At 45.9% G+C, this 19,711-nt stretch overlaps 1 protein-coding gene across 4 annotated transcripts; it reads right to left on the bottom strand.

Annotated features, from left to right (window-relative positions):
- Window positions 1–1,148: 1,148 nt before the first annotated feature.
- On the bottom strand, window positions 1,149–18,423 carry GP2 (glycoprotein 2). Of its 4 annotated transcripts, none has more exons than XM_055409599.2 (11): window positions 18,270–18,423; window positions 16,945–17,120; window positions 13,990–14,433; window positions 13,389–13,499; window positions 11,985–12,202; window positions 11,342–11,490; window positions 9,927–10,172; window positions 8,907–9,069; window positions 6,421–6,505; window positions 4,942–4,986; window positions 1,149–1,640 (listed from the first exon to the last, which is right to left on the bottom strand). In XM_055409599.2, the coding sequence occupies exons 2-11, from the start codon at window positions 17,030–17,032 to the stop codon at window positions 1,582–1,584; spliced, it is 1,608 nt and encodes a 535-aa protein (XP_055265574.2). In that variant the 5' UTR covers window positions 17,033–17,120; window positions 18,270–18,423; the 3' UTR covers window positions 1,149–1,581. The 4 variants fall into 4 exon arrangements, with proteins under 4 accessions (XP_055265574.2, XP_088689158.1, XP_088689159.1 ...); XM_088833032.1 differs by having other exon boundaries at window positions 16,945–18,195; window positions 18,270–18,416; XM_088833033.1 differs by having other exon boundaries at window positions 16,945–18,184; window positions 18,270–18,414.
- Window positions 18,424–19,711: the final 1,288 nt, after the last annotated feature.

The following is a 19,711-nucleotide window of genomic DNA, read 5'->3' as shown; positions in this document are numbered from 1 at the left end:
GACTGGGGGAAGTGCTCAGACCTACGCAGGGAACTCATACTCCCTAGGTACAATTTGGATGTGGGATACCAAAATGCCAGCTGGTCTCCGTGGTCCCTGAAGTGATGTGAAAGTCCAATGTCCGTATTTAGTCAACGATGATGAATGAATGGGAAAAGTTAATTTCACAGAGAGGGGAAAATGAAGGGGACACCCAAAATTAAGCAGATGTAAAAGCTGTGTGCTTTCAGGAAGACTGACAGGTGGAAAGAGACAAGCCTGTTTCCCATGGTTCTCCGTGTGCAGTCAGGCTGTATCTTTTCTCCTTGGACTTTGTGCTCCTGTATTCTTACAATTAATTCCCCTTTGGTCTGAGTCCATTGGAGTGGGGTTTTGTTTCTTGCAACCACATCATCTCTGACCAGTGTGGCACTTTACAAAGTCTCCTCCTGGCAGATGAATAGGCTCCGCTCCTGGTCACTTATGGGCTTCCCAGGTGGCGCACCTGCCAATGCGGGAGAAGCAAGAGCTGCAGGTTTAGTCCCTGGGTTGGGAAGATCCTCTGGACTGGGAAATGCAACTCACTCCAGTGTTCTTGCCTGGAAAATTCCACAGGGAAACCTGGCAGCTACAATCCATGGGGTCTCAAAGAGTCAGACATGACTGTGCACGCACTCCTGCTGATCTCCTAGCCTTGATCCTGTCACTTTCCCTGAAGCCGACGTGGAGGGGCCTCATGAATAGCATTCTCTATCTGAGGCATCTTTGTGAAGTCTTTGTGAAGGTTCATTCAAGGTTTCCAGAAAGGGATTTTACCCACCCTCCAGGCTCTGCTGCTACATCCCCAGGGCAGAATGGATGCGTTATTTTATACTAGGAGTCCCTGCTGAACCCTTCAGAACAAGGGCATCACTATTTACCACTAGAGGTGTGCTCTTGGGAGACAACATCTCTGCACCCACACTGAGCAGTTCTTCTGGCATCCAGGTCCCAGGAGTAGGAGTTTGCATAGTTCTAGGTATGTCAAAGCAGGTTTGCAGTGTGGCGGGGTCAGGGGAGCATGGGGACTAATCTTCTCTAGTGCAGGGTCTCCAAAACTGGCCACGCTACATGTTTCCAGAGAAATTGTTGAAACCATGATGGAAATACACCAGAGGAAGTGGGGTGAAAGCAAACATCAGTCTGTTCAATTTATTGGCAGTCAGAATGGAGGTACTTCGGAAGATCGTGGAGGGTACCTCTTTTACAAGCTCTGCCCCTGCTCCTTCCCCTCATTGACATAGCCCCTCTTCCCTGAAGCTATGAACATGTGTTAGGCTTGTAGACACACAAGCCCCTAGCAAGTTTGCTTTCAAGAGCCTGCTAATGAATGAGAAAAGTCAGTCCAGGCCGGGTGTCAGAGCCCCCACCATGAGAAAAAGAGCAAATACAAGGGTACTGAGAGTGTTAAACAAGGGAAAGCTCTTCTTTTTCTCCAAAACTAGTCAGGCCTGGAGACTACGTGATTTGTTTGAAGACAGAACCAGCAGAGCTGCGGGGTGACTGGAAGCCATCGCCAGCGGGAAGAACACAAGCTTCAAGGCCAGATGCCCAGCCGAGCTCTCAGAACAGCCCAGCCAGGAGGACAGGCAGGAGAACCATGGACCAGGCCACCAGGAACCCTGAAACACAAGACAGGACTGTCACGTTCTGGGCTTTGGAGCTGAGCAGCCAACATGAGGTGGCATCCCTATCTTCTGCTGGACAAGGATGACAAACACAGAGTATCCTTCATATCTATTTTAGATTTCTGCCCCTGGGAGGTGGCAAAGGGCCATGTCGTAGAGGCAAAGCTGACTCACCACCACCAAACACTTCATTTCCCTGTAAGCACATAGGAAGTTACTCTTTCCCACATGCATTGCAGTGGGTAGGACCATATGACTGGATCTGACCAATAGAATGTGGGTAGAAGTCACATGTGCCACTTTTAGGGCTGGTTCTTAAAGCCTCCTACATAATTTTCCATGCTCCCTCATCCAGCATCTAGGGACCAGATGCAGAGGCTCCAAGAGGGGACTTTCAGGGGACAGCAGAATTGCCAGAATTTACCAGAAGGTAAGAACCCCAGTTCCTAATGATTGTAAAGGGCACTGAGCTGCATCTTCCAGTGATTTTATGGGAAATAAACTGTTGCATAAAAGCACAGAAAGTTGTGGATCGCTTGTCACAGTAGCTAGCATTATTCACTCTAATAGTGAAGAGGCAGAAAGACACTGAAGGCAGAAAAGGAGGTTAAAAAAGCATTACCTCTGGAGCCTGACTACTTAGTTCAGAATCCCAGCTCTGCAACTAGCTATGTAGGCCCAGGCAAGTTATTGAACCTCTGTGTGCGTGAATGTCCTTGTGTGCAAAATAGGATCATTACTAACAGCTATTACTGCATGAGATTTTTGTAAGGCGAGTGAGTGAACTCATAGCAAGCATTTAGAACAGTGCCTGACACATGGTAAACACCATGTAAGTAGTGGTTTTGAAAATCAGACTCTAAGATCTGGGAGACTGGACTCATATCTCTTCTGAACATTACTGTATACTCAGGGTTAAAGAAGGGCTTGTCTCCTGGATCATAGCTGTCTCATATTAGAGGACCTGGGAGAGGCATATGCAAGCCCCTTCTACCCAACACCAGATTATAGTGGCTCCCCAAGCCCTAAATTTCAAAATAACTTGCTAACATCCTTAAGAGGGAGAGGGAGAAGAATATCACAATTTTCAGAAACATATCATTATATGACAACCAGTTTATAATTATGAAACATAGGTTGATGTTCAATTAATTCTAAAAATGTCATAAATGGCTGTGGGAGATAGCAAACTATGAAACCCATAGGCGCACTCTTGGGGTCGTCTGCTACTGCATCATGCTGGAGTGATTCCTCCGTTTTCAAAAGTCTCCAGAAACCAGTACCCACCAAGAAATTAGTCAATTTAGCAAAGTCCATTGCGAAGCCAGGCTGTTCCAGGCACTGTGCTAACCCAAAGCACTGGGAGAAATGAGTGAGATTGAGGTCCCTGCTCTCAAGCTGCTTGCAGTCTGAGCTCTAACCACCCTCTCCAGTGAGCCCTGCTTTTCTGAGCATTGTCTGAATGTTAGCGCTGAGGTTATTTGGAAACGTTTAGACTGTTACCTAGTTGGAGATTTGAGGATGGGTAGAACTTTTTAACGCCTGGGTTCACCAGTATAGGCCATCTGGGGGGATAGTGAAATCTTAATAGCATTGCTTTCCCTTTGGACCAAAATATATTTCTTAGATTTGTCTCCCTACTGAACTCCAATCCATTCATCAAAACCACATTCAGATGTTAATATCAGCTGAAATTCTCTTCTGATCTTATCCAATACAATTAATTACTCTTCTGCACTATCTACTTGCTTGTGATTTATTTGCTTATATGACTATCTCATTTTTGCAACCGTTGTTCATTTTTCCTACAGGGCTTGTTCTGCTAATATTTGCATACCTGGCTCCTTTTTCTCATTTAGTTCAAATATTACCTCCTTCAAAAATTTTCTGACATTTATCCATTCTTCCTTCCTATCTTGTTAACAGATCAAACATTGGTTGGGCGTGGGACCAGCCAGGATAAAGACTGTATTTCCCAACTTCCTTTGCAGCCAGATGTGGCCATGTGACTCAGCACTGATCAATGAGACGTAAGTGAAGATATAAGGTGTCAGCTTCCAGGACTGTTCCTTAAAAGTCATTGACTTCTTCCAAGTTCCCTCCATCCTGGCCTAGATATAAAGATTGGTGTTCTGTCTTCCATCCTGGACCATGAGTATGATGGCCACATCCTAAACATGGTAGAGGGGTGAGATGGAAGGAGCCTGGATTCTTTTTTTTTTTTTTTAGAACCCAATCCCAACTAATATGTGTGGCATGAGTAGTTCCCATCATAAGGTAGCAAAATCGTTGCTAAAAAATTTCATCAGTTAGTGACTCAAGAGAACGTTTCTACTGAGGAGGGAAATTCTCGGTCCGTGCAATGATTCAAGCCTTTAAGTACAGGGCAAATGGACTTGGTTAATTATTACTGTTTTGTAGCGATGTCCTATTGCAGAAAGATGAGAAACGGTGGGGTTTTAATAGTTAGGGCCAAGTGAGGGAGTTGGAATGTCTTTTTGGTAGGTAACTTGTAAGAGGCCCTTATCTCCTGCATTAGGAGAATAGATACCCCTGAGGAGCAAATTTGGACTCATTGTAGTTGCCAGGCTTAAAAGATGGTTGAATGCTCTGTCTAGGCAGCTTTCCAACCATGTCAGAGCCCTGGTTGGAAAAACCTGGGGACTGAGGAAAGTGAGATGGGATCATTTGGATAGAGCTTCCTAAGGACTGTGATTCTTCTGATAGCCCTGAACCAATGCCTTCAGAGTCTCGCTCCCTTTATTAGGAACTAGCCGTCCCCCACCCAAGAAGAGAGTTTGGATTCTTGATAACCTCATGATGCTGGCCTGTTAGTCCTGGATTGCTTGCTTTATTGACTTCATTTATGTGTGAGAGAAATAAACTGTGTTATTGAAGGCAGTATTACCCATGCTGGTAACCTTCTGTCACATCATTCTCTTCTATTTCTAAACTGCCTTGTTAACTTTTTTATTATCTCTTTTGAAACTGAAACACAATCTCCATTAGGGCAGGCACCTGACCTGTGTCATTCACCATTTTAACTTTAGTGCCAATAACAATGCCTAACACACAGTTGGTGCTCAATAAACATTTTTTGTCTAATGATGGCTCTCCTGCTGCACTGTGAGCATCTCTAGAGCCATTCTAGGGTGTGATTCATTTCAGGGTTCTCAGCTCTTGGCACAGTTCTTGGGGCCTAGCACATAGAAGAGGCTAAATAAATATTCACTGAATTAAAAAGAAGGAAAGTTGGGAGGGAGGGCTGTGGGAAAGGGAAGAGAAAATAATGTACCTGCAGTGCTGGGTGTTCCACTCATGACGCCAAGAGACTGGGCACCTGTAGACAAGATCAGAAGGTGAGGATTTCCACAGTCATGCTCCACTGGCTATGGCACTGTAGCCATAGTTGCTCCAAGACCTCCTGGATCTGGTCATCACAGTCACTGGCAATCCACATTGTGGAAACATCTATTATTTAGGCAAGTATCTTTCTAAACACATTTCATGCATTTGAAACTTAATCCTCGAGAGATTTGTGAAGAGTGTTCTCATCCCCATTTGACAGATGAGAAGACTGAGGCTCAGCAATGTCTGCCAATAAGTGGAAGAGTTTGGATTCGAACCCCAGTCTACCTGATTGCAAAGTGGAAGTTCTCAATCCCTTCTCCCTCCTCCCCAATCTACTCTGTGACAACACATGAGCTTCTAGTGGAAGATTCAATAAAAGAACAAGATAACTAGAGGCAGAGTCTTCTTCATGAGACAGCCTCAGTTTACTTATCTGGAGAATGGTAGTGGTAATAGTGCTTATGTCCCTAGACTGGTGTGAACATTCCATGTGATAATGCACATAAATATGGTGCCAGGCAGGAGATATTATTATTAATGTTACTATTATTAATATTATTAACGTTGCATGCGTGCTAAGTTGCTTCAGTCATGTCTGACTCTTTGTGACCCTATGGACTATAGCTCACCAATCTCCTCTGTCCATGGGATTCTCCAGGCAAGAATACTGGAGTGGGTTGCCGTGCCCTCCTCCAGGGGATCTTCCTGTTCTCAGAATGGAACCAGAGTCTTTTATGTCTCCTGCATTGGCAGGTGGGTTCTTTCCCACTAGGGCCACCTGGGAAACCCATTATTAATGTTACTGCACCTTAATTTCTATAGGACAGAAAAAATGCTTTCAGTTTTTTGGATTTATTGATTCTGTCAATTCAGTGCAAGCAAAAGCCATGAGAGTACTGATAACCTGCGGGATAGACAGATGAAAATTTAAGGAGCATTTGGAAAGCTTCTACGTCATGCCCCAGAGCACCATAACTGGATTTTGAGACACATGGTCATTCTCCAGAAACCTAAGTTGGTTTAGCACTTAGACCTCACCTCAAAGGGATCGAGTTATGGGCACTTGGCAGGAGGGAAAAGACAAAAGCACATGCTTGGGAATCAGCCTGAGCTGGGTTCAATGCTAACTCCAGCTGCTCGTGAGTGGGTGATCTCGGGTGAGCCACTTAATCTCTCTGAGCTTCAGTTTTCACCTGTAAAATGGATGCAGTCGAGGAGGACTCTAGCACACAGGAAGCCCAACACAAGTGGTAAATGCTATCATCATTAGCCAAAACATCTCCTGGAAAGATGCATTCACCACTGGGTTTCCTGAGGAAGCAGAAAAGGACCTGGGCTGTTAAGTTGGTGACCCCAGGCACCTGAGGTTAACTGTCAGCACTTGGCCAGCTGGAGCTATCACCAGGACTTGGCTACTTCTTACCTTTGCGAGTGATGGGTCCCAGATCTAGAACTCGGGCTGGGTCGATAGCCACTCCTTCACTGCGGAGTTGACTTCTTGAGCAAGACTGTGGGGATGGAGAATTCTCATTATATCAAAATGTAAAGGCATGTTCCTATCCAAATTGCTCCTGCCATGAGCAGCTCTGGCCCAGGAATGGGCCCCCACCCACAATATGATCCTGACTCTGATGCCGTGGTTTTCACAATCTAGATAATTCTCAGTCATGTCAAATGAACCTGGGTTTGAATCTACTCTCTTTTCTTTCAGCTGTCTAACTTGGGATAAATGACAACACCTGTCTGCTATTACTAAATCATATCTTTTTGCCTGTGAAGGTTAAAAGGAAATATGTGTGCAACACACAGGCACACAGCAAGCACTCAAGAAATGCCAACTCTTAGTAGGCAGTGTTGAATCTAGGTTAAGAGCATGGGCATGTAAGTCATACCTCAGCCAGGGCATACTCAGCCCTGGTACTTTCTAGCTCTGTGGCCCTTAGGCAAGTAACCTCTCTGAGCTCAGTTTCTTCACCTGTAAGATGCGGTTGATAAAAGAATCTACTTAAAAGTGTGCTGTGAGAATTAAATTGGATAAGGCATATAAAAGTTTTAGAATGGTGCTTGACACAGGCTTAAAACTCAACATTCAAAAAACCAAGATCATGGCATCCGGTCCCATCACTTCATGGCTAATACATGGGGAAACAATGGAAGCAGTGACAGACTTTACTTTCTTGGCCTTCAAAATCACTGCAGATGGTGACTGCAGCCATGAAATTAAAAGGCGTCTGCTCCTTAGAAGAAAAGTTATGACCAACCTAGGCAGTATATTAAAAAGCAGAGACATTACTTTACTAATAAAGGTCCATCTAGTCAAAGCTATGGTTTTTCCAGTAGTCATGTATGGATGTGAGAGTTGGACTATAAAGAAAGCTGAACACAGAAGAATTGATGCTTTTGAACTGTGGTGTTGGAAAAGACTCTTGAGAGTCCCTTGGACTACAAGGAGATCCAATCAGTCCATCCTAAAGGAAATCAGTCCTGAATATTCATTGGAAGGACTGATGCTTAAGCTTAAACCCCAATAACTTTGGACACCTGATGCAAACAACTGATTCGTTGGCAAAGACCCTGATGCTGGGAAAGATTGAAGGTGGGAGGAGAAGGGGATGATAGAGGATGAGATGGTTGGATGGCACCACCAACTTGATGGACATGAGTTTGAGCAAGCTCTGGGAGTTGGTGATGGACAGGGAAGCCTGGTGTGCTGCAGTTCATGGGGTTGCAAAGAGTCAGACACGACTGAGCAACTGAACTGAGCTCAACTGACGCAGGGTAAGCACTAAAAGAAGTCAACTATTATTAAAATAATTTAAAATGTTCTGTACCAAGGAAACATAGTAGACATGCTCTTTCATCTAATATGCTTCCTGGGGATACTATAATTGCTTACACATGGGCTTTTGGAGACTTAAGTTACATCCATTTATCCTTTCTTCCCTCTCTTTCTCTGTTTCTCCTTCCCTCCCTTCCATTAATTCATCCATCCATCCATCCATCTTTCCATCTCATTTTCTTTCTCTCCCTTTCTCCCTCTTTTCTCCTTCCCACTCTCCCTTCTTTCAATCCATCAGTTCAGTTCAGTTCAGTCGCTCAGTTGTGTCCGACTCTTTGCGACCCCATGAATCACAGCACGCCAGGCCTCCCTGTCCATCACCAACTCCCGGAGTTCACTCAAACTCATGTCCATCGAGTCGGTGATGCCATCCAGCCATCTCATTCTCTGTCAGCCCCGTCTCCTCCCACCCCCAATTCTTCCTAGCATCAGACTCTTTTCCAGTGAGTCAACTCGACGCATGAGGTGGCCAAAGTATTGCAGTTTCAGCTTCAGCATCAGTCCTTCCAATGAACACCCAGGATTGATCTCCTTTAGAACGGACTGGTTGGATCTCCTTGCAGTCCAAGGGACTCTGAAGAGTCTTCTCCAGCACCACAGTTCAAAAGCATCAATTCTTCGGCAATCAGCTTTCTTCACAGTCCAACTCTCATCCATACATGACCACGGGAAAAACCATAGCCTTGACTAGACGGACCTTGGTTGGCAAAGTAATGTCTCTGCTTTTTAATATGCTATCTAGGTTGGTCATAACTTTCCTTCCAAGGAGTAAACGTCTTTTAATTTCATGGCTGTAATCAGCATCTGCAGTGATTTTGGAGCCAAAAAATATAAAGTATGACACTGTTTCCAGTGTTTCCCCATCTATTTCCCATGAAGTGATGGGACCAGATGCCATGATCTTTGTTTTCTGAATATTGAGCTTCAAGCCAAACTTTTCACTCTCCTCTTTCATCAAGAGGCTTTTTAGTTCCTCTTCACTTTCTGCCATACGTAATTCCAATAAACATGTATGGAGGTACCAGGCCCCATGGCAGGCACTGAATAGTTTAGTCCAAAGAGATACTCACCGGTTGGCACTCTTGTTTAATGAAATCACAGAGAGAAACCTCACAATGCAGGAAAACTAGGTCATAATTTCCAGCAAACATGAACATCTGGACTGAGAACCGGCTTTCCGCTGACACCCCATTCTCTTCCACGGAGACAGTGGAATCACGTTGATTTGGGCAGCTGGGAGGGGGACAGGGACAAGGATCTAGCTTCTAGAACAACTCAGGGGGTCTGAGGCTCTTTCTGCATTTCTAAGCTGTGTAAAAACAGCATTGGAGAGAATGAAAGAGCCTCCTCACCCCCCACCAAGGTTTATTCCAACCTATAGAATAGACTTTTATTCCTCCAGATTTTCTCCACAATGTGACCAATAAACTCACATGGGGGCCTACAGTCCCCAGAATGAGACAGACAGATTTCAACTTCCAACCCAACCCACTTTCTAACTAAATGATTGTGAGGTGGTTACTTTACTGAACCTCAGTTTTCTTATCTGTAAAGTAGGGACAGGAATATGTACTTCCTAGGGTTTGTTGTGAGCATTTAATGAGATAATCCTTGTATTCTGCTTAGCACAGTGCTTGGCACACACCTAAACTCTATACTAAATATTAACTAGTATTTTTACTACAGTTTGAATCATGATCTATAGATATGCATTTCCCTGTGTTTTTGCCAGTTAACAATATTCAATAATATTTTGTCCCACAACACACTGTTTTCATGTTGTTTAGTCAGTGTTAGCGTCAGTATAAAAGTCCCCTTTGATCTAGGAACCTACTGTCAAAATGACAAAAGATACTGACATGAAAAATAACTGGCATTTCTTTACCTTGCCCATCTACTTTGCATTAATCTTTTAAGGCCACAATTTCAGGAGTGATATTTCTGAGTCAAAGGGTATGGTCATGTCATACCAAATTGTTTTCCAAAAGAGGCAAGTCAATTGACACAACTGCCAGGCAGGGATGAGCTGATCATTGTTCTCTACCCCAAACCTCATTTAGGCCGAAAGATAACCCCAGATTGTCCAGTACCTGTTCCTGATGATGAAGTATTTCACAGGGTCTGTCTTGTCTTCAGTGGGTGTGGCATAGCAGTTCTTCAACACCAGGTTAAATCGGGACGTGTCCCCTCTCTCCAAGATGGCGCCCACATACAGCATGGATTCAACGGACAGCACGACTGCAGTCCCTTCATAAGGAGACCTGTAGTCCTGGTCTTGAAAGAGGGCCATCCTGACCGTGAACTCTCCCTCCCCATCCACACTGATGTTCAGGGAACTGAGAACACAAAAAGCACAAGAGTGAGGTTTTGAACAGTGAGGACAAAATCAAGGCCCACACTTGTGTAAGATTATGAAGCCAGAGGCACACCTTTGATTCCTAAATGATCTATTCATTTTCTTATATCAAGTATCTACTGTCTTCTAGGCGTTACACTCAGCAAACAGATGTCTGACTTCAGGTTTCCTGCCAGTCCTCCCTGCATCAGAGAACACATTCACTCAAAGAACACCTCTGTCTTCTCACCTGTGGAACTGGGCTTGGGACCAGTTCTGTGGGCTTACAAATTTTAGCAGCACAGCTCTTCCCTCTATCCCGTAATTTTCAGTGAAACATCAATTTTGATAAATTGATAAATACAATAGCTTTAATATTTCTTTTTTTTTTTTATGAACCTTGGGCCCCAACACATTACAGACTGAAAACTAGAAATGGAACTATAAAATATCTAATCCTGATTCTGCCATTCTGTGAGCCCAGGAGGCAAAAAGGTAAGGGGGATAGGCACTCTGAGTTTCTAATACCCCAGAAAGTCTTCTGGCACATCTAGGAATGCCGAGGGATTCCTTCAGCAGGGACCATTCCAGGCACGATTAGATAGCAGTGAACAAACGTTAAGACCCCCTGCCCAAATTGAATTCCGCCCAAATTGAATTCCACCCAAATTGTTGTTTGGTTCTATATCTGATGACTTTATCCAATTAAACCTGGTCTAGCTTAAATCCCATATGTATAGGGAAGCTTTTCTGCCCCCAGCTTTCCTCCCCAACTAAGATTAGGTCAGAGACCCTTGTTCCCTGCTCCCACAGCACCCTGTGTCTCCCCTACATTGCCTGCATCTCACTTGTAAATAATTTTTGATATAATGAGTTGTTTAATGCCTTTCTACCTCAAGATAAATGAAATTGTCATGCTCTTCTGTTCCTTAGCTTATTTAATTAACACTGTTTCATGTCATTGCATTGCTTCATAGTAATCATCTTCAATATCCACAAAATATTCTATGCCTGCTTTGTTCATGCTGAACATCCTAATAACATAATCAACAAATATTTGTGGAATGGATGGAAGTTCCTGAGGGATGTGGGTAGCATCCTGTGGACATGATAAAATGTGCATGAAGTCAGTCAGGGTTACAAGTCAAAGGGTAAAGATCAGTGCCATACCTTACAATGGGCTGCAGGGCAGTTTGAAGGCTCACTTTCATGTCCAGTGGGTAGGCGCACTGGAAGCCGATGCTGAGGATGGTGTCTCTGATGATGAAATCGTTGACCAAGGAGAGGGTGTTTTTGTAGATGGCGTGGGTCTGGTTTCTCTTTGGCATAAAAACAAGACCACATATATGTGGACATGGATGCAGGTACAAGTGTATCTGGGATTCAGGTCTGTGTGACTCCAGAGCTGATGCTGTCAATCAAGCGGACAACCCTATCCTCTGATCTCACGGAGGCATTGGGCCTCCTCCCCCAGTGACACTGGCACTTTATTGGAAGGGGAATGAGGATTCCAGATCGAAAACTAGAACAATAGACTGTTGACTCTCGGGACCAGTTGGGAATTGCCACACTTGCTCCTTTGTGAACACCTCCCACATTATCCCTAAGTGAAAGAATCATAATCATAACTTTCATTTATTGAGCTTAAGCATCAAGTCTATTCTAAGCTGCCTCCTGGACCAACATGTGTAACTCACATGCCCCTAGAGGTCCATGGAGGCTAAGTGACTGGTCCAAGGACTCACAGTTACTGAGACAGACCTCACCTGTCCAGCTCTTGCACTCTGGCAGCAGGGGTATAAACATCACTCACCTCCAGAACATTTCCGCAGGCACCGGCCTGGGTGGGATTGGTCACGGATATCCAGTTTTCCTCTTCACTCTGCCCGAGGCTGCTGCAGTTCCAGTTCCCGTCTTGCAGGTAGGCGTGGACCTCATCTCTGAAACCCAGGCTTCCCAGCAGACACTTGTCCAGTGACACTTTGATCTCCCTGTCCCCACAGTCCAGCTGAGGCTGCAAACTGTGCACATCTGGAAAGTCGAGGGGAAGGCAGGTAGAGTGGATAGGGGTCTGGAAGGAGTGGGCAGAGCTCACATACTGTGCCCTTTGGCAAACCACCTTGCCACCAGGAGGCTGGGGAGACTAGGGGGGCCTGAGGCCCACGTGGGATTTACACTCAGGCTTATGGTAGGTGAGGCTGGCCAAGATGTCCCGGTCCAAGATTTCCAAGCATGCTGTGTGCAGGCTTGGTGAAGGCTTTCATGTCTGTTCCCTATTGGGACCCAGAGCAGATCATCCCAAAATATGCCAAATGGTGTATTGATTATTTTGAATTAAAGTTACTTAAGTTGCAGCTAATGTAAGAGCCACGCTCTGACACACCTCTCTGTTTCCCTGAAAACAGGAAATGATTCTCCCATGTGAAAGGTGCTTTCTCTGAATGTGGAGTAGAAGGACACGCTTGCCACCACGGACAGGTACCTCAAGCTCCTTCTTGTCCCTCAACATAGAACTCTCTCTCCTTCACAGGGGCGAGGAGCATGCACAGAGCAAAGCAGGCTTGTGCCCAAAGCAAGAATCCAAGGTTGGTTCTTGTTAGAGTCTAGGAGTGAAGGAGATCATCTCATTGGGAAGCTCCTCCAACTCCCACCCAGGGCTTAGCCATGGGTGTAGCCAAGGGTCACCTCCCTGTGCTTGTTTACCTGCTGGGATGACAAGAACATCACCTCCAGAGCCTGCCCACTTGGACTGTTCTTATTGAATTCTCATAAAAGCCCTGCATGGTGGGTTGTTTTTGTTTTTAATTATCTCACTGGCATCTTACAGATAAGGATGTTAAGGTTCAGGGAGGGTAAGTGGCTGGTCCCAGGTCCCAGACCCCACCCGACAAATCCAAGACTGACACAGGAGTCTGCCCCTTTTACTCACGTGGAGACTATGCTGACACCTGAACACAGCTTCCAACACTGGCAGAGTCCCCTCGGTATCTTTGTCCCTCGTGAGTCAAGCCCACCCATTCCCAAGGCCACAGTCCAGTGGCTGACCTGGAAATGTGTCCGACCCCTGGCCCCATCCTTGCAAACTCGCTGGCTTGGCACGTCTCACCCGCTGACCTCGGTTCCAACACCACTGACGGTGGTCCACACCTAGTCCTGACTCTCCGGAGCCCCCTCCCTCCTGCCCTGCCCGCTGGGTTAGCACAGTCCCAGTGCTCACCGGAGACATTGAGGTTCTGTCTGCAGAAGCAGCCCCAGGTGCCACTGACCAGGCGACACTCCTCCTCAGGGCGGCAGGTCCTGTCACACTTGTTCTCCGAGGTGGCAGGGTCTGGGGTGAGGTGTGGAGGAAGAGGATCAGGGAGCACAGCAGGGTGGACTTGAGGCCACCAAGGCCAACCTTGTCATTCTACAGAAGATTTGCCATGTTTGACAAGGGTTGCGCCGTATTTCGTGGAAGCGTCAAGCCTCGAGCTTGAATTTCCCAACTCCCTATCTGGTAGGGTGGGAACCTTGGAGCTGCCATTTTGGTGCTTTTATTACAGGGCAGATGCTAGTCCCAGAACTTGCCATGTGTTAACTCTTTCAGTTCACATGTAGACCTCATGGGGGTGGGGGTAGCATTTGGATTGTGGAGCTGGGAAGCTAGGTTCAAATCTGGCTCTGTCATATTCCAACTCTGTGATGTTAGAAGAATTGCTTAACCTGTCTGTGCCCACTGCAGGTGCTGAATCAAGGCTATTCTGCTCAGTCTCCTCCTGACCCGCTGCACCCACTCTACTGACCCTGGACACTTCACCGGGTTTCCCTGCCCCGCTCACCTGTGCAGTATCTCAGACTACATTGAGGGGTGCCCTCCAACTGGTACACATGGTACGGGCCCGGGCAGGCCTTCACCAGCACCTCTGTCTTCCAGAGGCAGCAGTTGCCACTCCAGTGGGTGCAGGCGGTACGGTTGACGATGCCCTCCCCAAGGCTGGGATGGGTGCCATTCAGCCACAGGGGTGCAGATGTCTGGCATCGGAACATGGGCACACAGTCCTCTGGCATCCTCACTCCTCCGTCCCCCACAAATCGGTACCAGCCGTGTTTGTCACTGTCACAACCTTGGACGTCTTCTGTGTTCTCTGTGCTTCGAAAGGGTTCATTCAGGAGGGTGTAATTCTGGCAGGGGTCAAAACAGAGCTGGGCCTCTGGGGTGCCAGGGGCTCCGCAATCTAAGTCCTCTTCATAGGAACCGGTGGAGTTGGTGGAGTTTCTGTAACCTGGAGAATAACAGTATGCTTGGGTTTACGGAGCAGACCCTGGGGCCTACAGGGTTTTCGTGCCCTACACACTCTGTTTTGGGAATGCTAGGGAACCCAGTGAGGGCAAGAGGCACACGATCTGTTAGTTGCACATCAGCCTTCATCACCTTGGGGTCAGAATAATAATGAGGGCTTTGTGTGGTATATTATAGTCATTAAGAACATCAAAGTCCTCACACTCTCTGCGTAGCCCCAGAGGGTGTCACTCATACTGAGCCTGAGTGGTGATCCGGGCTCTGGAGCTGTGCAGGGCTCCCCTGTGCCACCACATACTGTGGTTCTGCCTGCCAGCATTTGTCTTTCTCATTGTAAACATAGTATAGGCTCATAGGAGGAAACTCAAGGGTCATTAAAATGAATAAAGTAGAAATGACACCTATCATAGCGCATTCCATTCCCAGACGTAACCATAAATTTGCCATACAGTTTTCAGACCCTTCTTATACATATGTTTAAAACACAGTTTTTTTTTTTAATAAAAATGGATTTAATGCTGTACAGCTTTCCTTCCACTTGCATTTATTATTTAGTATATCATAAAGATTTTTCCTTTATCAGTAGATGATGACTTCTCAGCCTCAGCACTACTGATTTTCAGGCTGGATAATTCTATGGAGGGACGGGGGCTGTCCCGTGTACTCTAGGGTGTTTAGCAGCTTCCTTGAGTTTTCTTCCTAGATGCCAAGAGTACTCCTCCCTGAAGTGGTTTCCGGACATTGCCAATTGTCCCCTGAAAAGCAAAATCACCCCTCATTGAGAACCACTGGGTCTAATCAGGCCATTTTCCCATTGCTGGTCTCATGGTTTTTAACAGATTCAAGGACTGTGATGTGTGAAGATATGGAGAAGTAAAGCAGGGGTGGGGTGGAGGGTGGAGGAAGTCACAGGCCAGACAGTCTGGGTTTAAATCCAGCTCTGCACCTGCTGACTGGCTGACCTTGGCAGATGACTTAATTCCCCTGAGACCCTTCTGCAAAGCACCACCTGTAAGCTAAAGCAAATACCATCCGTTCCTATACTGCAGGTCAAGGTTGCCACACAGGTGTCCATCTGTCCTTGTATTTCTCTCATGTGTTTTTTCTCTTTATTTATACACTTGAATTTTATACATTTATTATATTTAAGTTTATCTCAAAAAAAACAAACAAACCTGAAAGCAATATTGAACTCAGACTAATCATTTGCATGCCGAAATATTTACAGATAAAATGCACTGATGCCTGTAGTTTACTTTTTAAATTTTTTAAAACCCTTTTATTTTGCATTTTATTTTGTGTTGAGTGATTAACAAGGTCATTATATATTTCATATGTCTCTTTCAGTGATTCTTTTTATAGATTCATTTCGTCCTAAGGAATAGTATCTGTGATAGCATAGATATTATGTACTAGTTATACGGTTTAATACCCATGAAGAAAAGTACATATAGCTTAGCTGCCAACAATTCTCTCTCTCTCTTTTTTTGGCTATTCCCTGAAGCATGTGGGATCTTAGTTTCCCAACCAAGGAGTGAACTCTTGCCCCTGCAGTTAAGAGTTTGCCATGCAACCTCATTTTGGGATATGCATGCCCCACTTGGGAGAATAAACCTTTAAAGGACTGTTAGAAGGTTAAATGAGGTACTAGGTGTAAAACGGCATGCATGGCACCTGGAGCCTAGTAGTTCAAGCTAGTTCTCTCCTCTAGTCCTAATGTACAAATGCCCTAATGATGAATTAAGTATATTCTCCCAGGCCACATTCCTTTTTTTCTTTTGATGTATTAAACTATTTGATGGATGATTGTGTGCCCAGAACTGATGCACTGATTGCTGGGGTTCAGTCCCTCCCCACAAAGCTCTGTTACATTAGAGGAACATTTTAGGAAAGAGATTTTCAAGCCTGGCTTTTGTACACACTTGTTTTAAGGAAAGGAGTCACTGCACTTATTATTCTTGGACTGGTTACTGCACACACTATTTTCCCAAGGGAGGCCATGAGCTAAGTGCCTCCAGCCCCCTCCACAGGGACGTAGGCAGAAATTTGCACCCTTGTGCAAAGCCTGAGAACCCTTCCTACAAGCATCTAAGATGCCCAATCCATGGATCTTTGAAAGGACCACAGAGAGATCACTAAGCCTGGTCTCTTCATTTTACAGATGAGCAAACTGATCTGGAGGAAAGAGAGATGCTTGCCAAAACAAGGCACAGAGTGACTGGGAGCTTCATGTCCTCATAAACCCCCAGCCCTCTGATTGCCACCATATGCAGGCACAGGAGGTTTTAACTGACTCCCACTGCCCTTGAGAGGGAATTTCTGATTTGGCTCTTTGAGAGGCTGTGACTAGATTCCGGTTTCTCTCACCTTGTTTCCCTCGAGTTTTCATCATGCCCCTGTCTCCTCACTCACCCTGAACCAATTTTCTGCTCTCCCCTGCTGCCTCTCCAGGTATCATGGGTCATCTGAGATGCCAGGTGAGCAGAGTACTCACCTTGCTGCTCTGTAGATGACACGGTCAGAATGTAGGAGGCCAGGGCCAGCCACAGGACAGAAGTCATCCTTTCCAGGAGCTGAGACATGCAGGCCACTCAGCAAACTGCAGACTCTCCATGCAGCGGTTGTGGGGAGACCCAGATACAATCAGGGAGACAGAGGTTGCTCCCCTGACTGCAGGGGTTAAGAATGGAACTAGGGAACTCACATCATTTAGCACATGACTTGAACCAAGCCCCTTGCATACCTTAGCTCATTTAAGACACCAAACCACCCTCCAGGGAAGATATATATATCGTTCCCATTCTACAGATGAAATAGCTGAGACTCAGAGTAAATTAATCCCAGAAATATTTATTGAATCCCTCCTATGTGCAAGTACTATGCTGGAAGTGAAATAGTTTACTTAGGCCCATTTTCTCAGAAATGTTCTGATGGTTTCTTTCATGAAGCCTGTATTCCTTTCAAGTCCTTTCTGTGACTTACAGAAAAAAGACATTATAACAGGAGGAGATTTGTCAGGTGGGTGAGGTTAACAGCAAGAGAGTCAAAGGCAAGCACAAAGCCAGCCAAGACTACCGAATGTCCAGAAGGTCTCAGGGCAGTTCCTACTCGGGTCAAGGTAGAGGCTCTTGGAGATTGGATGGAGGGGAGGGTGACAGAGCTATGAATGTCTACAGACAAAAGTAGCAGCTTCCCTTTCTCGGTTCTGTGCATCACGCCCTGTGCTGAGAGAGCCCGGAGCGTCCTCTGTGTATGTAGATGTCTGTGAGGGTGAGACCATGTCAGACTGAGCCCATCACGGGCTCCTCACACAGTGCCCAGAGCACAAGAGGTGCTCAGGAGACATTTGAGGGATCTGCGAATAACAAGCAAGGAGGGAGTGGAGTGAATCATGGAACTGTGAAGAGCCTGAAACACTCAAATAAAGAACACCTCATTTTCTGGGAAACTCTTTTCTCACATGGGAAAATCTTTGGCTAATGTCCTACAGCCTCTGAAAGACTTCAACTGAAGACAGAAGTTTGTTTCCGGAAAGGATATCGTGGCTATGTTATGAGAGAGTGCCCGGGACTGGTAATTCTTAGAGGTGAAATCCTAAGTAGACGCCTTTCTTCCTGGGGGGTAGGGGGCAGTGTCCAGAGACAAGGGAAGGGGCACTTTTTTGCACGTAGCTGGAGTCACGGTTGAAATACAATGATATCTGGAGTCTTCAATAAAGGCCAGGGTCCAAACTCCTTGTTGGGTTCTGAAAGGGTCAAGTATCAGAGGAAGCCCCACAGGCTCAGGAGAAAGCCTTCCGGGGCTTGAAGCAGGACTTACCTGTTGGCGAGAACACGGAATGTTCTTCCTTCTCTGGCTGTGGAAATGCACGTCTGCTGTGGACCGTCCTTTTATTGCCGTTTCCCACCATGTGGCTGTCTGGGATTGGTGCAGAGATGTGACTGGAGTTAGCCTCCCAGGCATACACTGGGTTGGTTGGGAGCAGGTAAGATAAACAATTTACCAGAAAGGGTGGTGAAGGGAAGGCCCCTTTGTTCCCACACCCCCTGCCCACCACCCCCCTGCATATAACCCTTCCAGCAGTCTCTCCTTCATGCAAATGCTTCTCTGTAAATAAGAGCAGCATGTACTGAACGCTGAACACAACTGGGCACTGCTTTGCACCCATTATTTCTCACTTTTAATCCTCACAATGAACGCATGAAGTAGTACCATATTTATTACTGGAAACCAAACACTAATCAAAAGGAAGCTTAATATCCAAAGGGAAGTGGAGAGAAATCAAACAGACAGTTGTTTGCACAATAGATTTCCAATTGTATCTTGTGTTCCTAGCTAATCACCTTAGAACACTTCTGCTTCTGTCTGGAAGCTACTCAACTTGAAGTCATTTAGGACAAGGGACTAAATAAGGAAGGGAGGATGGGTGTTTCTCATTTTTGGCCCATAGAATCTACCCAACTTCAGATGCCCCATGCTGAGCAGTCTGGGAAAGGCCAATCTGGGGACAAGTGAATCACAGTCTAGCAAAGGATAGCCTAGACCCTGGGACAAAATAAGCATCTGAAGAGCCTGTCGATATGTGGGCTACCCCAGAGATTGCAGGTTAGAGAACTGAGAGGAAGCTGGAGATCTTGGACTTTTAAATTTTAGGCTTGAACCTGGCTTTGTGGGAAAGTGGACATTACGGAACTAACAAAAGAGTCAAAGCTTCAGCAGAATAAATGGCCATTGCCTTTCTGTGTTACTCTGGGACTCTTCAAGGAGCCAAGGCTACAGGGTCAGGGAGCCTGGGAGTCCTGCCTTGGTAACACCTTCCAGCAAAAACTCAACAGCCACCTTCTTCACCATAGTGCATTTGGAGAAGAATCCCCTAAATGTGGAACTTATAACAACTACGAATGCTGGATTCAGAAATCCATCCGAGCCCACAAAATAGCCCACACGTCCATTCCTTTTAGCCAGGTACCCACCCTAGTCTCCCCAGGGGCCACTCTCAACCTTCTCCTTCCTTTTCAAGTCTCTGCAGCCGTTACTACTCGCGTCAGCCTCCCACTTCCTCCACTCTCGCAGGTGTCTTAGATTCCACCTCAAGAAAACTTAGGCCATCACGCTTGACCTCGCTCAACTTTGCGTCCCCTTCCTCTAGAAACATAAACATCTACCTCCGCTTTCCACTTCCTCCCCAGCTTCTGATAAGGTGATCTTTCCTCTTTTCAAAATCAGTTCCTCCACTCGTCTCTGACTTCTCCATTCCAATC

Source organism: Moschus berezovskii, chromosome 27 (genome assembly GCF_049115385.1).
Source record: "Moschus berezovskii isolate FMDL1 chromosome 27, NW_MosBer_1.0, whole genome shotgun sequence".
Lineage (NCBI taxonomy): Eukaryota > Metazoa > Chordata > Mammalia > Artiodactyla > Moschidae > Moschus > Moschus berezovskii.
The sequence above is the reverse complement of the archived record's forward strand: the minus strand, read 5'-3'. Positions and strand labels throughout refer to the sequence as shown.

What these genes read in the sequence shown, in the direction of transcription:
- GP2 (XM_055409599.2), bottom strand. Translation starts at nt 17,032, where the DNA reads ATGTCTCAGCTCCTGGAAAGGATGACTTCTGTCCTGTGGCTGGCCCTG. An exon ending in GCCCTGCAGCCCATTGTAAG is followed by an intron (nt 10,173 to 11,341) that starts GTATGGCACTGA and finishes TTGTGTTCTCAG; the next exon opens with TTCCCTGAACATCAGTGTGG. An exon ending in TTAAACAAGAGTGCCAACCG is followed by an intron (nt 6,506 to 8,906) that starts GTGAGTATCTCT and finishes CCATCCCCACAG; the next exon opens with TCTTGCTCAAGAAGTCAACT.